The sequence below is a fragment of the Kogia breviceps genome, chromosome 10, assembly GCF_026419965.1.
Source record: "Kogia breviceps isolate mKogBre1 chromosome 10, mKogBre1 haplotype 1, whole genome shotgun sequence".
NCBI lineage: Eukaryota > Metazoa > Chordata > Mammalia > Artiodactyla > Physeteridae > Kogia > Kogia breviceps.
The window spans coordinates 37,560,059-37,574,489 of NC_081319.1; the positions used below are offsets into that span (position 1 = coordinate 37,560,059).

At 40.8% G+C, this 14,431-nt stretch overlaps 1 protein-coding gene across 10 annotated transcripts in view; it reads left to right on the plus strand.

Moving 5' to 3' along the window:
* Nucleotides 1-490: 490 nt before the first annotated feature.
* The window catches only part of DCAF1 (DDB1 and CUL4 associated factor 1), a 96,326-nt gene continuing 82,385 nt past the window's right edge, over nucleotides 491-14,431 (plus strand). For 2 of the 10 annotated variants that reach the window (XM_067044052.1, XM_067044048.1), the window contains exons 1-3: nucleotides 675-788; nucleotides 3,650-3,695; nucleotides 9,888-10,005. Coding sequence is in view for 7 of the 10 variants with exons in the window: in XM_067044048.1 (XP_066900149.1) it covers nucleotides 9,896-10,005 (110 nt within the window). In the remaining 3 variants the exon portion in view is untranslated. Of the gene's footprint in view, nucleotides 789-980; nucleotides 1,045-3,649; nucleotides 3,696-8,789; nucleotides 8,850-9,887; nucleotides 10,006-14,431 lie in introns of all 10 variants that reach the window. The other 8 variants (XM_067044047.1, XM_067044054.1, XM_067044050.1 and 5 more) reach the window with 7 other exon arrangements.

The window sequence follows — 14,431 nt, forward strand, 5'->3', positions numbered from 1 at the left end:
GGGTTTCACTTTTCCCAGCTGCAAAATAAAGGAATTAGATGACCTCTGCGGTCAGCTCTGCCTTAATCTATGTCCTTTTGATTTTTTCCTTTTCTCTGCCTCTCATGTAATACCTAGGATAAATATTTATTGATCCTACAGGCTAGGTCTTGAACAGGAAGACCAGAGCCTTCTGCTTAATGACTGCTGTGATTTCTCTACACTTCGGGAAATATTTTCTTACATCCTGGTAGGTTCTAGGTATAATGGAGCCAATGGGAGAATAAAACAACGGCTCTTCCCTGTCACAGAGGGCCGAATAAAGCACTGGGAAGGTAACCCAGCCGTTCTAGCTTTGGGCTGGGAGGATCGAGTCTCTCGCTTTTCGCTTCCGCCTTCCTGAGCAGCCAATGAGTACGTAGCAGTTCTCGTTTATGCTAAAAACTACAAACCCCAGAAGTCAACGCGCGGGGCAAACTGCTCATGCGCCAATCAAGACTTTGTGGGCTCTGCCCCTAGAGGCGGAACTTCATTTTCCACGCGACTTCGGGGCTCGTAGATATTCCTCCGCTCGCCCTACAGTTCTCCTCCGGCATCCTGCCAGCAAGCCTCGCGCCAAGTTGGGGGACGCGCGCGCGTGCGCGCGCGCAACGTACGTAGCGAGCGAGTGACGTATAATATGTGGGCCGCTCTGGAGTCGCGGTCGCGTTGTGTGTGAGTGAGGGGGAGAGAGTGCGGGACCTGAGGCGGCTTGTGTGAGCAGTGGCCGCTGGCGGGGTCAGGGGGGAGCGGCGGAGCCGCCCGGGAAGGTGAGTGGGGAAGGGAGGGAGACGGCTCTGTAGGAGGGGCGCGAGGAGACAGGGTGCATGGTCGGTCGGGCGGGAGAGTGGGCGCCGGGCTGGGGGAGGGGCGGCACCTGCCTGGGCCGCCGGCTGGGAGGGGGCGGGCCGGGCCTACCGGGAGGCTTGGTCCGGGGCCTGACAGGACTTTTCATCCTCCAGATTCTTCGCTCGGGGGCGGGGCCTCCACATTCTTCCTCCAGTCCGCAAAAGAAGCTTCCCAAGAGTAACTCCTCCGCCCGGATTGGGGGGCAAGGGCGTGCCCGCCCCTATCTTGGGGAGGGGCGCCTCTCATTCCTCTCATCACCTTTTTCCTCCCAGTCTTCGTTCCGTACGGGCCGGGGGTGGGGGTGCGTAGCTCCATCTTCCATGTCGTATGGCGGCCCCTTTCCCATACTGTGTCTCCGCCTCTAGCTCCAGTCACCTGGGCTGGCTCTCTCCTCCCTCGGCCTCCTGCCACCTCCCCTTGCACCCGCCCGGCTCTTGGTCGGGCGAGGGGGGGCGGGCTCTCTGGGCACTCCTCCTACACCCCCCCCCCCGCCGCCTTGGTGGAGGGGAGGGATGGAGGGAAAGGTGTCTGGGTCCTGCAGCTTAGAGCCAAACCTTGGAGTGCCCGCCAACCTTCTCGGGATCCTGTTTCCGGAGGTTACAGTCGTTTTTAACTGGATGTCAGGCATTTGCTTAACTCCCTCTTCCTAGACGGTTTGCGTCTCACTTCCTCTTATTGCAGTGTTAGCGCTTGGCTTGTGCTTGTGCTGAAGAAGTAATTTTGGAGTGTTTGTAGTAGTTCTTTTTGAGTCCCAGATGACTCGTCCTTGACCGTGTCACGTTGGCCTCAGTTTTTCCTTACCCTGTCTTTTTAGTGAAGCCTTTTAATTAGTGTACAAGTTTTAATTATTAACAGCATCTTCCTGTTCTAAACGCTTTGTTAACGTACAGAGTGAGGGGTTCATTGGCAGTGTTGTCCTGTAATCTTCTTGTCTCAGTTTACTTTTAAGGTTTTTGTAAGCTTGTATAATTAGACTCTTTAGGAATCGATTTGCTATTCTTCTTGACCCTGTCAAGATCTGGGTTTTGTATATTACACTTATTCATTTTCGAGTGGTGATATATTTTTGGATGTAGAGGAAATAATATATACAGAATTTGGGAACTATGAAGGAAATCCTTTTATGCTCAACATTTCTTGAGTAGTTGCTGAGCACGGTGTTTTACTATGTTATCTGCTGTACAGTAGTTAAACTTTATAGAGGAATCTGGTGGAATGAACCACATGTTGGTTTGAAGTGATTGAAGTTGGCTTGTTACCAGTGTTGTTTCTGTCATGGTCATGGACAGTAATAGAGTATTGTTATACATGATCTAATATGTTATACTAATTATTGGGTAAATTTTACTTGAAGCTCCAAACTTAGGTTCTTTTCCCAGTGGGTTTTGTACTTTTTTTTTTTTTAAAAGAAGAGTGCTTGCAGGCATTTGTTTCAGAATTGTAACCTTATGGGAATCCTCAACGTGAACTTTTTTTAGACTTTGGGATAGTTTTTGCCAAATAGACCATATAGTATTGTGTATTAGAAGAGAACAGATTTGACGGGTTAACTCAAAAGTTACAAAAGGTAACAAAATAGTGGAAGATGGTAGAGCTAGGATAGTAACATATAGTGAAAAAAATCTTTCTTCTACCTTTATCCTTCAGAAGATCAGTTACTTGCCACAGAAGTAATAGTTATTATCCGTTTCTTATATATTTTTCCAGGGACACACACACACACACACACACAAGCAAAGAGTGTTCTTTGCTTTTCTCACTTACAGTGTACTGAGAATTGGTCCAAATTAGGAAAGGAAATTCTTATTAGTTTTCTCCTACTTTATTTTTGGCTGGGTTGGGTCTTTGTTGCTGCGCGTGGGCTTTCTCTAGTTGCAGCAAGGGGGGGCTACTCTTTGTTGCGGTGCGTGGGCTTTTCATTTTCAGTGGCTTCTCTTGTTGCGGAGCATGGGCTCTAGGCGTGCAGGCTTCAGTAGTTGTGGCACTTGGGCTTAGTAGTTGTGGTGCACAGGCTTAGTTGCTCCACCGCATGTGAGATCTTCCCGGACCAGGGCTTGAACCTGGGTCCCCTGCATTGGCAGGCGGGTTTTTTCTTTTCTTTTCTTTTTCTTTTTTGTGGTACGCGGGCCTCTCACTGTTGTGGCCTCTCCCGTTGCGGAGCACAGGCTCCGGACGCGCAGGCTCAGCGGCCATGGCTCATGGGCCTAGCCGCTCCGCAGCATGTGGGATCTTCCTGGAGTGGGGCACGAACCCGTGTCCCCTGCATCGGCAGGCGGACTCTTCAACCACTGCGCCACCAGGAAAGCCCGGCAGGCGGATTCTTAACCACTGTGCCACCAGGGAAGCCCATCTCCTACTTTTTAATTAGAAAAAAATTCAAGCATATTAAAAATTTGAAAGGATAGTAAAATGAATACTTATTTATCCATCTAGATTCAACACTTGTTATTAATATTTTACCATGTTTTCTCTTAGTATGTAGATGTGGTATATATTTATTTTGTGGAACCATTTGAAAATAAGTTGCAGACATAGCACCACTAAATACTTTGGCAGGCATCCTTCAGGATAAAGACTTTTTTTTGGCCGCATTGTGTGGCTTGTGGGATCTTAGCTCCCCTACCAGGGATTGAACCTGGGGCCCCAGCAGTGAGAGTGCCAAGTCCTAACCACTAGACCACTGGGGAATTCCCTCTACATATTTTTTGTAGAGCTTTATATTATTCCATTGTATGGACAGTATTATCATTTAACCCTCGCAACAACTATTTCCATTTTACAGATAAGGAAATTGAGAGAAGTTAAATAACTTGACCAAGATCTCACAGGTATGTTGGCAGAGTTGGGATTTGAATGCTTGAACCCCTTTTCTACCAAGTACCAATTGAGTGGTTTTGGAGACCTCTCTGTGTTGTTTTCCTCATCTGTAAAATAAGGGCAGGGTGGTTGTGAAAATTCAGAATAATGTAAATAAATTACTTAACCAAGTGCCTATCTCATACAGATATTCAGTAATTGGTAACTATTGTATCACTATTAGACAGGCCATAAATTCTGCATACCACTTAAAAGAACTCACTTTGGAACATGGTGAATTGAGTAATGTACCTTCACTGTCTTGTCTATAACATGATGACAGCACGTTTTGCATTTTGTTAATCTTTCATTGAGAATAAAATTAATTATCATTGATACTATTATTTTAGCTTAAGTTTATGTTTTCCCTGGGCAAATGAATATTCCCAAAGTTATAATTATTTTTAGGCATAGTTAATTGGAAATTTTGAAAATGATACCAGAAGTACATGTGTGTTTCTAAATTGAACTCTAAAATTTTACTATTTTAATGCCCTTGAGTTGACCTTTGTTAGAGTTAGTATTTCTTTTAAACTTTGACTTTATAATCCCTACTAGGCTGATTGCTTAAGTTATCCAAGAGGCATTCCCTCCTGGACCTTTTTTCCCCCCATTTAAAAAAAATTGTGGTAAAATTGACATAGCATAAATTAACAATTAACCATTTTAAAGTGCACAATTCAGTTGCATTTAGTAGATTAACAATGTTGTACAACCATCACCTCTTTTAGTTCCAAGACATTTTCATTACCCCAAAAGGAAACCCTATATTCATTAAGTAGTCACTCCCTATTTCCCCCTCCCCCAAGTCCCTGGCAACCACTAGGTAGCTTTCTGTATATGGATTTACCTATTCTGAATGTTTCATATAAGTAAAATCATAGACTATGACCTTTTGTGTCTGACATTTTTCGCCTGGCGTATTGTTTTAAAGGTTCATCCACAGCTGTGACATGACTCAGTACTTCATTTCTACGGCTGAATAATACTGTATTATATGAATATAACCACATTTTGTTTATCCATTTATCTGTTGGTGAACATTTGGGGTTGTTTCCACCTTTTGGCACTTGTGAATATGCTTTGAACATTTGTGTACAAGTGTTTGAATATCTGTTTTCAATTTTTTTGGGTATATAACTTGGAGTGGAACTGCTGGGTCATATGGTAATTCTATGTTTAACTTTTTAAAAAAACTTTTTGAGGAGCCACCAAACTGTTTTCTATAGCTTCTGTACCATTTTACATTCCTATCAGCAGTGTCCGTTCTAGTTTCTCCACACCCTTGCCAGTGCTTATTTTCTAATTTTTTGCTTTTAGTCATCCTAGTCATATGATTGGTATCTCATTGTGGTTTTGTTTTTCATTTCCCTAATGGCTAATGATGTTGAGCATCTTTTCATGTGCTTGTTGGCCATTTGTATATCTTTGTTGGAGAAATGTCTGTTCAAGTCCTTTGCCCATTTAAAAAAAATAAATTTATTTCTTTATTTTTGGCTGTGTTGGGTCGTCGTTTCTGTGTGAGGGCTTTCCCTAGTTGTGGCGAGCGGGGCCACTCTTCATCATGGTGCGCGGGCCTCTCACTGTCATGGCCTCTCTTGTTGCAGAGCACAGGCTCTGGACGCGCAGTTTCAGTAGTTGTGGCTCACGGGCCCAGTTGCTCTGCGGCATGTGGGATCTTCCCAGACCAGGGCTCGAGCCCGTGTCCCCTGCCATTGGCAGGCAGATTCTCAACCACTGCGCCACCAGGGAAGCCCCCCTTTGCCCATTTTTGAATCAGGTTTTTTGTCATTGTTGAGTTGTAGGGGTTCTTTATATATTATGGATACTAGATCCTTATCAGATATATGATTTGCAAAGATTTTTTTCCATTCTATGGGTTGTCTTTTCACTTTCTTGATAATGTACTTTGACGCGCAGAAGTTTTAAATGTTGAGGTCCAGTTTATCTATTCCCTTGTTGCTTATACTTTTGATGTCATATGAAAATCCCTTGCCAATTTCAAAGTCATGAAGATTTACCTCTAAGAGTTTTATAGTTTAAGCTCTTATATTGAAGTCTTTGATTCATTTTGAGGTAGTTTTTGTACATGGTATAAGGCAGGGGTCTGACTTCATTCCTTTGTATGTGGGTATCCAGTTGTCTCAGCACAATTTGTTGAAAGAACTTTGGTCTTTCTAGTAATGGTCTAATGGTCTTTCAACAAATTCTTTCCCTGTTGACTGGTTTTGGCCCACTTGTTGAATATCAATTGACCATAAATGTGAGATTTTATTTCTGGACTCTCAATTCTATTGCATTGGTATGTATGTCTTTCCTTTTGACAGTACCATACTGTTTTATTTTGCTTTGTTTTGTTTTTTTTTTGCTGTACACGGGCCTCTCACTGTTGTGGCCTCTCCCGTTGTGGAGCACAGGGTCCGGACGCGCAGGCTCAGCGGCCATGGCTCACAGGCCCAGCCGTTCCATGGCATGTGGGATCTTCCTGGACCAGGGCATGAACCCATATCCCCTGCATCGGCAGGCGGACTCTCAACCACTGTGCCATGAGAGAAGCCCTACCATACTGTTTTGATGATTGTACTTTGTAGTTTTGAAGTCAGAAGTGTGAATTCTCTAACTTTCTTCTTTTCAAGATTGTTTTGGTTATCCAGGATCCCTTGCAATTACGTATATGTTTAGGATTGATGTTTGCACTAATGCAAGAAAGGTCATTAGGATTTTGGTAGGAATTGTACTGACGATTGACCACTTTGGAGAGTATTGCCTTCTTAACAATATTAAGTCTTGTAATCCCTGAACACAGGATGTCTTTCCAGTTATTTAGGTCTTCTCTAATTTATCCTAGTAATGTTTTGTAGTTTTCCTTGTGGAAGTCTTGTGCCTTTTTGGCTTAAATTGATTCCTTAGCATTTTATTATTTTTAGTGCTATTTGAAGTGAAATTATTTTCTTAATTTCATATTGGATTGTTTATTGCTCGTACATAGCAATACAACTAATTTTTGTGTGTTAATCTTGTATCCTGTAACTTTGCTAACTTGTTTATTAACTATAGTTTTTATTTGTAGATTCTTTAGGATTTACTATATATAGGGTCATGTCATCTGTGACTAAAGATAATGTTACTTCTTCCTTTCCAACTTGGATGGCTTTTATTTTTCTTGTCTAATTGCTCTGGCTAGAACTCCAGTACAGTGTTTAAGTGGTGAAAGCAGGCATCTTTGTCTTATTTCTGATTTTAGGGGGAAAGCTTTCAGTCTTTCACTATTGAGTATAATGTTAGCTGTTGATTTTTATAATTAATGCCCTTTACCGTATTGAGGAAACTCTTCTGTTCCCAGTTTATTGAATGTTTTTATCACAAAAGGGTGTTGGATTTTGTCAGATGCTTTTTCTCTATCAATCACATGATTATTTTTTTCCCTTCATTTTGTTAATGTATTACTTTAATTGATTTTCATATGTCAAACCACCCTTGTATTCCTGGGTTAAATCCCACTTGGTCATGATATCTAATCCTCTTAATATGCTGCTGCATTCATCTTTCTAGTATTTTTTTTTTTTTTTTTTTTTTTTGCGGTACGCAAGCCTCTCACTGTTGTGGCCTCTCCGGTTGCAGAGCACAGGCTCCGGACGCGCAGGCTCAGCGGCCATGGCTCACGGGCCTAGCCGTTCTGCGGCATGTGGGATCTTCCCAGACTGGGGCACGAACCCATGTCCCCTGCATTGGCAGGCGGACTCTCAACCACTGCGCCACCAGGGAAGCCCTCTTGTGATGTTTTTATCTGTCTTTGGTGTCAGGGTAATGCTGGCTTTATGTAATAAATTAGGAAGTGTTCCTCCTCTTCAATTTTTGGAAGAATTTGAGGATTGATCTTAATTCTTCTTTAAATGTTTGGTAGAATGCACCAGTAAAGCCATCTCTCTCCTGCACTTTTAGGATGTGTCTTAAGAGATTAATTTTGCTGTTACCACATATTACTACTTTGCCCAGTCTCTAGGTCTCTTACCTTAGCATAAAATTTTACTGTTGAAAAAAATTGGTTAAATTATTGCCCCTCTCTACCCCCTGGCTAATACTCCTCCAGATTGGCAAGGTCATAAAAACGAAGAAAGACTCAAAAACTCAGAGACCAGAGGACGCTAGGGAGACATGACAACTAAACGTCATGCAGTAGTCTGGATGAGATATTGGAACAGAAAAAGGACGTGAATGGAAAAACTGGTGAAATCTGAATCAAGTTTGGAGTTTAGTTAAGATAATGTACCAGTTTTTGGTTTCTTAATTTTGACACCATATCACTATAAAATAAGATAACGTTAGGTGAACCTGAACTGAGTGAGGGGTATATGGGAATTCTCCCTACTGTCTTTGCAACTTTTTTTTTTCTTTACAAATCTATAATTATTCCTATTAAATTTATCTTTAAAAATGCATATATAGTTAGTAGATTGCAGTCAGAAATACAGCCTAGGTCTTCTCAAGTTAAGGTCAGAAATCCATATTAGTTGGTCACATCTGTAGTATATCTTTGGCTAGAAAGACTGAAAATGTGGATTCTTTGTAGAAAAGCATTTTAACTTTTTTTTTCTTTTTTGGAAATATTTGTTCTTTGGAGTAAGGACTAGCTCAGGTTACATGAATCACTATCTACTATTAGAATTGTGTCAACTTGATTAAAACATAAATGTTTAAAATTTAGAGAGTTGGTGGTAAATATATTTCATTTGGTCTTATGGTAGAAGAGTGAACAATAATCCTAGATGAGCTAGTAACGCCTTTGTGGATTGAAACTTTTTACAGAACAGTTGCTCTTTCTGTGAAAATACACATTTTGCATGGCAGGATTTGACATTTTGATCCTAAGACTGCTTTGGCAAAGAAGTTGATCGGTAAACCATGTAAACGTTTGGGTCTCATTTATTCCTTTTGGAGTCCCTTATAAACCTCTCTTCGCCGTGTGGATGTCACATGCGGCTCCTTCAGAGCCTGTCTCACCTCCCTGTCCTTCTGTACCCCTGGGCTGATCACTCATCCCAGTAACTTTTTCTGCCTTTCTCCAGCCTCTTCTCCTTCCAGAAGATCAGCTGTGAGACAGATTAGGAAGGCTGAAGGACGAATGGGTTTGTAATATTCTTTCTCAGCTTTCATGTTGGTAATGATATCCACTTCAGTTCTTGATCTGTTGTTTAGAATTAACAGGAATGTGTTGCTTATCTTTCATAGAACTTTCCCTGTAGACTTACAAGAGCAAAATATTTCTGGGAGTAGTTTTTGCTGTATTCTGTATTTAAAAAAAAAAAAGCCTCAAAGGTTTGGACCTCAGAGATCTAGACTTGGGATTATTATACATGTGATGTATAGGTTTAGGTTGTAGAGTGTTCCTGTGAAACCTTTCGTAAGCTGAAATGACTTGAAGAGGCAATTACCTTAGGACACATCTTGCTCACGGATGCACAGAAATTGAGATAAAGCACAGATGTTCACAAGCACAGTTCAAAACTGTAGCAGCTTGCTGCTGAGTGTAGTTCCCATGGAAGGAGCTTGGCGGGGCCACTCTCACCACTTGGGGTGCACACTGCCTTTATAATGGCTCGCTGCAAAGCAAACACAGCGCTGTTTTTGCTTTTTGCTTTTTTTCGTAAAAGCAGAAGTCCTCTTCAGATTTCTTTGGGTTAACAAAAACAGATACTAATGTAGTTCTTTCATAAAAACGAAGTGGCATAAAGCGAACTTCTCTGAAAAGCAGGGATACCTGTATGTGTGTTTCTGAGGGGAGAAAGGAACCATAGGTTTTGTCTGATTCTCAGGAATTCCTGATCCTAGAAAGGTTAAGAATCATGATTTTGATCCAGTACTCTGTCTCATTTGACAGTCTAGCAAACTGAGGTTGAGAGAGATGAAAAGACTTGTCATGACTTGATGAGTATCCAGGCTCCCAATCCTGGATTTCCCACTGTACCACAAATAAAATTATCTATGGGTCCAAGGGTTAAATTTCCCATGCTTTTAGTTATTTCCTTTGCTTGCTCATCCCTTTTTTCCTCCCTCCTCACTTTTCTTTTCATAGGAAGTATGTCAAGTTTATTTGCCTGTGTTCATTTGTGTGTGTGTGTGTTTTTTTTTTTTTTTTTTTTTTTTTTTTTTTTTTTCTTCCTTAGGCCAAGTCATGACTACAGTAGCGGTACATGTGGACTCCAAAGCTGAGCTCACTACCCTGCTGGAGCAGTGGGAAAAGGAACATGGCAGTGGGCAGGACATGGTACCTATCCTTACCAGGTATGAACAATTAAGTTTTTTTTTTTTTTTTTTTTTTTAAAGTAAAAATTGGGAATTCCCTGGCAGTCCACTGCCGTGGGCCCAGGTTCAATCTCTGGTTGGGGAACTAAGATCCTGCAAGCCACACAGTGTGGCCAAAAAAAAAGAAAAGGAGAAATTGGAGAATGGTATAAAACATTTTCACTTTGTGAATTCTTTTTTTTTTTTTTTTCTATAGAAGTTTTTTTTTTTAATGATTCTACGTAATAAAATATTTGTTTGCAGGAAGAAAAAAATTTCCCCAAAACTAGGAAAGCATTTTTAAAGCAATTTTTCAAATTACAATGTTAAGCTTATCTCCAGCTCTGTAAAAGTATATTACACGAGATCTTTAAAGTTTCACTGCATTTCAGGATTGTTCTTGGAAAAGATACTCTGCCAGAAAATCAATGGGGTCATTGGGTCTGACCTTACAACACTCATTCAGACCCTGCATAAGTGTTGGCATAACATAGGCTATTAAATAGTTTCTCAAGAGAATAGAATGGGCCTTCAGTAATTCTCTTTCTTCTCTTTTCACTTCCTCTAGTTTATTCTCACTTCTCAGAACAAAATAATTTCTGACTGCCCAGATGAAGCAAAGTGAGAGAGAGGAAGGAAGGAAAGAAGGGAGAGAGGGAGGGAAAGAGAGAGAGACAGAAAGATAGAAGGAAAGAAGGAAGGAAAGAGAGGAGGAAGGAAGGAAGGAAGGCTCACTTCATGAATTCTCAATCCATTTTTTTTCCCTGTCAGAGCTAGTCTTTTATCTCTCTACTTCTTGAACCTTTTAAAATTTCTTCCCTTTCCTCTCAGGCCATTTTGTTGTCCTTCTCTTTCCTAGGTTCTTCTCCTGCCAGTGTTTTAGCGCCAAGGTTTTGTTTGTGGTTCTCTTCTCTCTTCACCCTAAATATTCTACTTAGATAGTTTCATCTCTGTCCATGATTTTAAAAATTATTCTCATGTTAACTTTCAAATTTCTATTTTCACTTCAGACTCCTCTTCTTAAAAATTTCAGACCCATTTCTCAGCTGATTGGTGTACACATGTTTACCTGGTTATTCCACAGACACCTGAAACATACTGTGTTCAAAATAGAGCTTGTCATCTTCATCCTACCTCCCTCTTCATTCACAGTTTGTACTTTTGTACTCCCTGCCTTGGTGTAAATAGTTATAAACTAAAAACTGAAAACCATTCTCCCTAGTGTATTCCTTTACTAGCACAACTTAGTCACCAAGCCCTGAGGGTTTCTGCTTCCTCTTCTTCCCCATTCCCATTTCCCTTATTAGGTATTGATTATGTCTTGACTGGCTCATTAGGCAGTGTGCATTATTCCTCTGTCTGCAGTTTACCCTCTTCTAATATATCATCCCCTTTGCTGAAAGATTTATCTTTTTCATACGCAAATCTGATTGTCATACCTCAGCTCATAATTCTTCCCTGGCACCCTTTTCCTTCAGAATGAAATGTAATTTAGAGTGACCTGTGAGGCCATTTATGATTTAGTCTATACCTCCTTTTTCTGCCTCATAGTGTTGTTCTTCAGAGAGGAATAGAACCATATTTTCCAGTGTCTGTGTGCCTTTACACTTGCTGTTTCTTTGGCCTGAAATGCCTTTCCTTGGTATATTTGCCTGGCAAGCTCTAGTCCTTTCAGGAAGCAGTTCAAGAATCATGTCTGTAAATACCATATGATATCACTTATATGTGAAATCTGAAGTATGACACAAATGAACCTATCTGTGAAACAGAAATGGAATCATGGACATAGACAACAGACTGGTGGTTGCCGAGGGGGTTGGGGGAGGGATGGAGTGGGAGGTTGGGGCTAGCAGATGTAAGCTTTTATATATAGAATGGATAAACAACCAGGTCCTACGGTATAGCACAGAGAATTATATTTAATATCCTATGATGAACTATAATGGAAAAGAATATTTGAAAAAAGAATATATTTATATGTATATATATGTATAACTGAATCACTTTGCTCTATAGCAGTAATTAACACAACATTGTAAATCAGCTATATACTTCAATGAAAAAAAATCTTCCCCCCATTTTAATTACCACTTATATTACAATTATCTTTTTACATGTGTCTCCTCACTAAATTGTAAGTTTTTTTGAAGTCAGGTACTACTCATTTTTATTGGTGTCTCCTTGTGTTTCCTCAGACACTGACTTGCCCAATGCTTGGTACATAGTAAAATGTGTGGGATATAATTTTATTGAATGAATGCGTTAAGGAAGAAGAGAAAGTGAAAAAAAAAGGCTGGGTTGGGATGCCCATGGTTTTTCTCAGCAGGAAGCCTCTGGAACGTGGGGCTCTTTTACATCTAATCTGTGATATCGTAGCAGAGAAAAAAAACTTTGTGTATACAATAATCTATTCTCTAGGGATAAAAGAGAACTATGATCTTATGAAAGTTTAAACAGGGATAAATGTTCATAATTGCTCTTGATAAATGGGGAACATGTGAAAGTACAGTTTTTTTTTTTTTTTTAGGGAAAGGATTATTGCTGACTGGTAGAAAGTGGATTTTCATTTGTAGAGGCATTGGAGATTAAGAACTATTAATCGCAAGCTAATTGAAGTGCAGCCACAGTGAATTAAAGAATCTTAAGTATTGTGCATTTAACGTGTGTGGATTATTGATTGATGTACCTTTGAAAGGAGGAGAGAGTCATAAATGGGGATGATAGTGTTAGTAGTAGATTAAAAAGTATATTTTAATACTTTATTTTCGGGAATTCCCTGGCGGTCCAGTGATTAGGACTCGGTGCTTCCATTGCCGGGGCCCGTGTTCAATCCCTGGGCAGGGAACTAAGATCCTGCAAGCTGCGTGGTGAGGCCAAAAAAACCCAAAAACCAAAAATCTTTATTTTCAGGATTATTTCATATTAATTATCATATTTGACCTTGAACTTTGTCATTATGCTATGGTATTCAGCAGTGCAAAGCCTAAATGGAGGGACCCTATCTTCAAGGAGATAACCATCTGGGAGGCAACTAATGGCTCCAAAAAATGCATAGTAGTACAAAATAGTATATAATGAAGTGCTAGATTGGCAGTGTGGTTTGTAAATATTCTAGGGGTTAGGAGAATGGAAAGAATTTGAATGAGTCCGTTTCTTCTATTCATTCAGCAAATGTTTGAGGACCGTTTGTGTGTCAGAACTGTAGGAGACACTTCTCTGAACCTCAGCTTCTTCATTTGTCACTAAAAGTATGAGAGCTACATTGTTAAAAGATAGCCATCCTCTGAGCTGCTTGCAAAAGACTATAGGACTTCCCTGGTGGTGCAGTGGTTAAGAATCCGCCTGCAATGCAGGGGACATGGGTTCGATCCCAGGTCTGGGAAGATCCCACATGCTGCGGAGCAACTAAACCCATGCACCACAACTACTGAGCCTGCGCTCTAGGGCCTGTGTGCTGCAACTACTGAAGCCCGCGCACCTAGAGCCCGTGCTCCACAACAAGAGAGAAGCCACCGCAACGAGAAGCCCGCGCACCACAACAAAGAGTACCCCCCCTGCTTGCCGCAGCTAGAGAAAGCCTGCGCGCAGCAACAAAGACCCAACGTGGCTAAAACAAACAAAAAAACAAACAAAAAAACCCAAAAGACTATAGCCAGGCAGTAGAAAGCTAAGGTTAAAAATACTGGGTTTTAACTTCAATTCCAGTGGGCTTTCCAGTGTAGGATGTGGTAAAGGTTCCTTGGAACAGGGACTTGAAAGTTGGTAGACTATACCTTGATTGAAAGCAGAGACAAGGTTTTCTAGGAAAAGTTCAAATGTGACTGAAAAATGTATCTAGGGGAGAATGAACTGGGGCATGTTTTTGTGGCAGTGAGGAAATGGGCCCCACCAGAGTGGAGGATGAATATAAGGTAGGAATGGAATATAAAGTTATATGGAGCAAGATCTTAAAAAGATCTTTAAGGTTAGACTGGGACTTTAAGAGACAGTAGGATGAATTCAAAGTATAGTTTATTTTAGATAGGGGCAAAACTCTTGCCATCCTTCAAACTGTGGGTCTGTTAGTTCACTGGCTATTTCCTGAAGTACCTTCACATCTGTCATTTCTCTCACCCTGCAAACTGGCTTCAGTTTGGGTGTTTTGGTGTATTGCATGAAAAGCAAATGAATTTCAGGCCTACCTACTCCTTTACTGACTATTTTAAAAAATGATCTTTTGGCTATTTTCCTAAGAAAAATGTACAACTCTATAACTTGATTGACTTTTTATTTTTTATGTTGTTTTATTTATTATAATCAAGCCTTTGACTTAATTCTGTGAAAAAGGACTGGCATTGTGCCAAGCTATATGAGCTTAACCCAGGTTTTGTGGGTTTTTTTAATATTATTGAGATATAATTTATAGTCGACCCACAGTTGCTTGAAT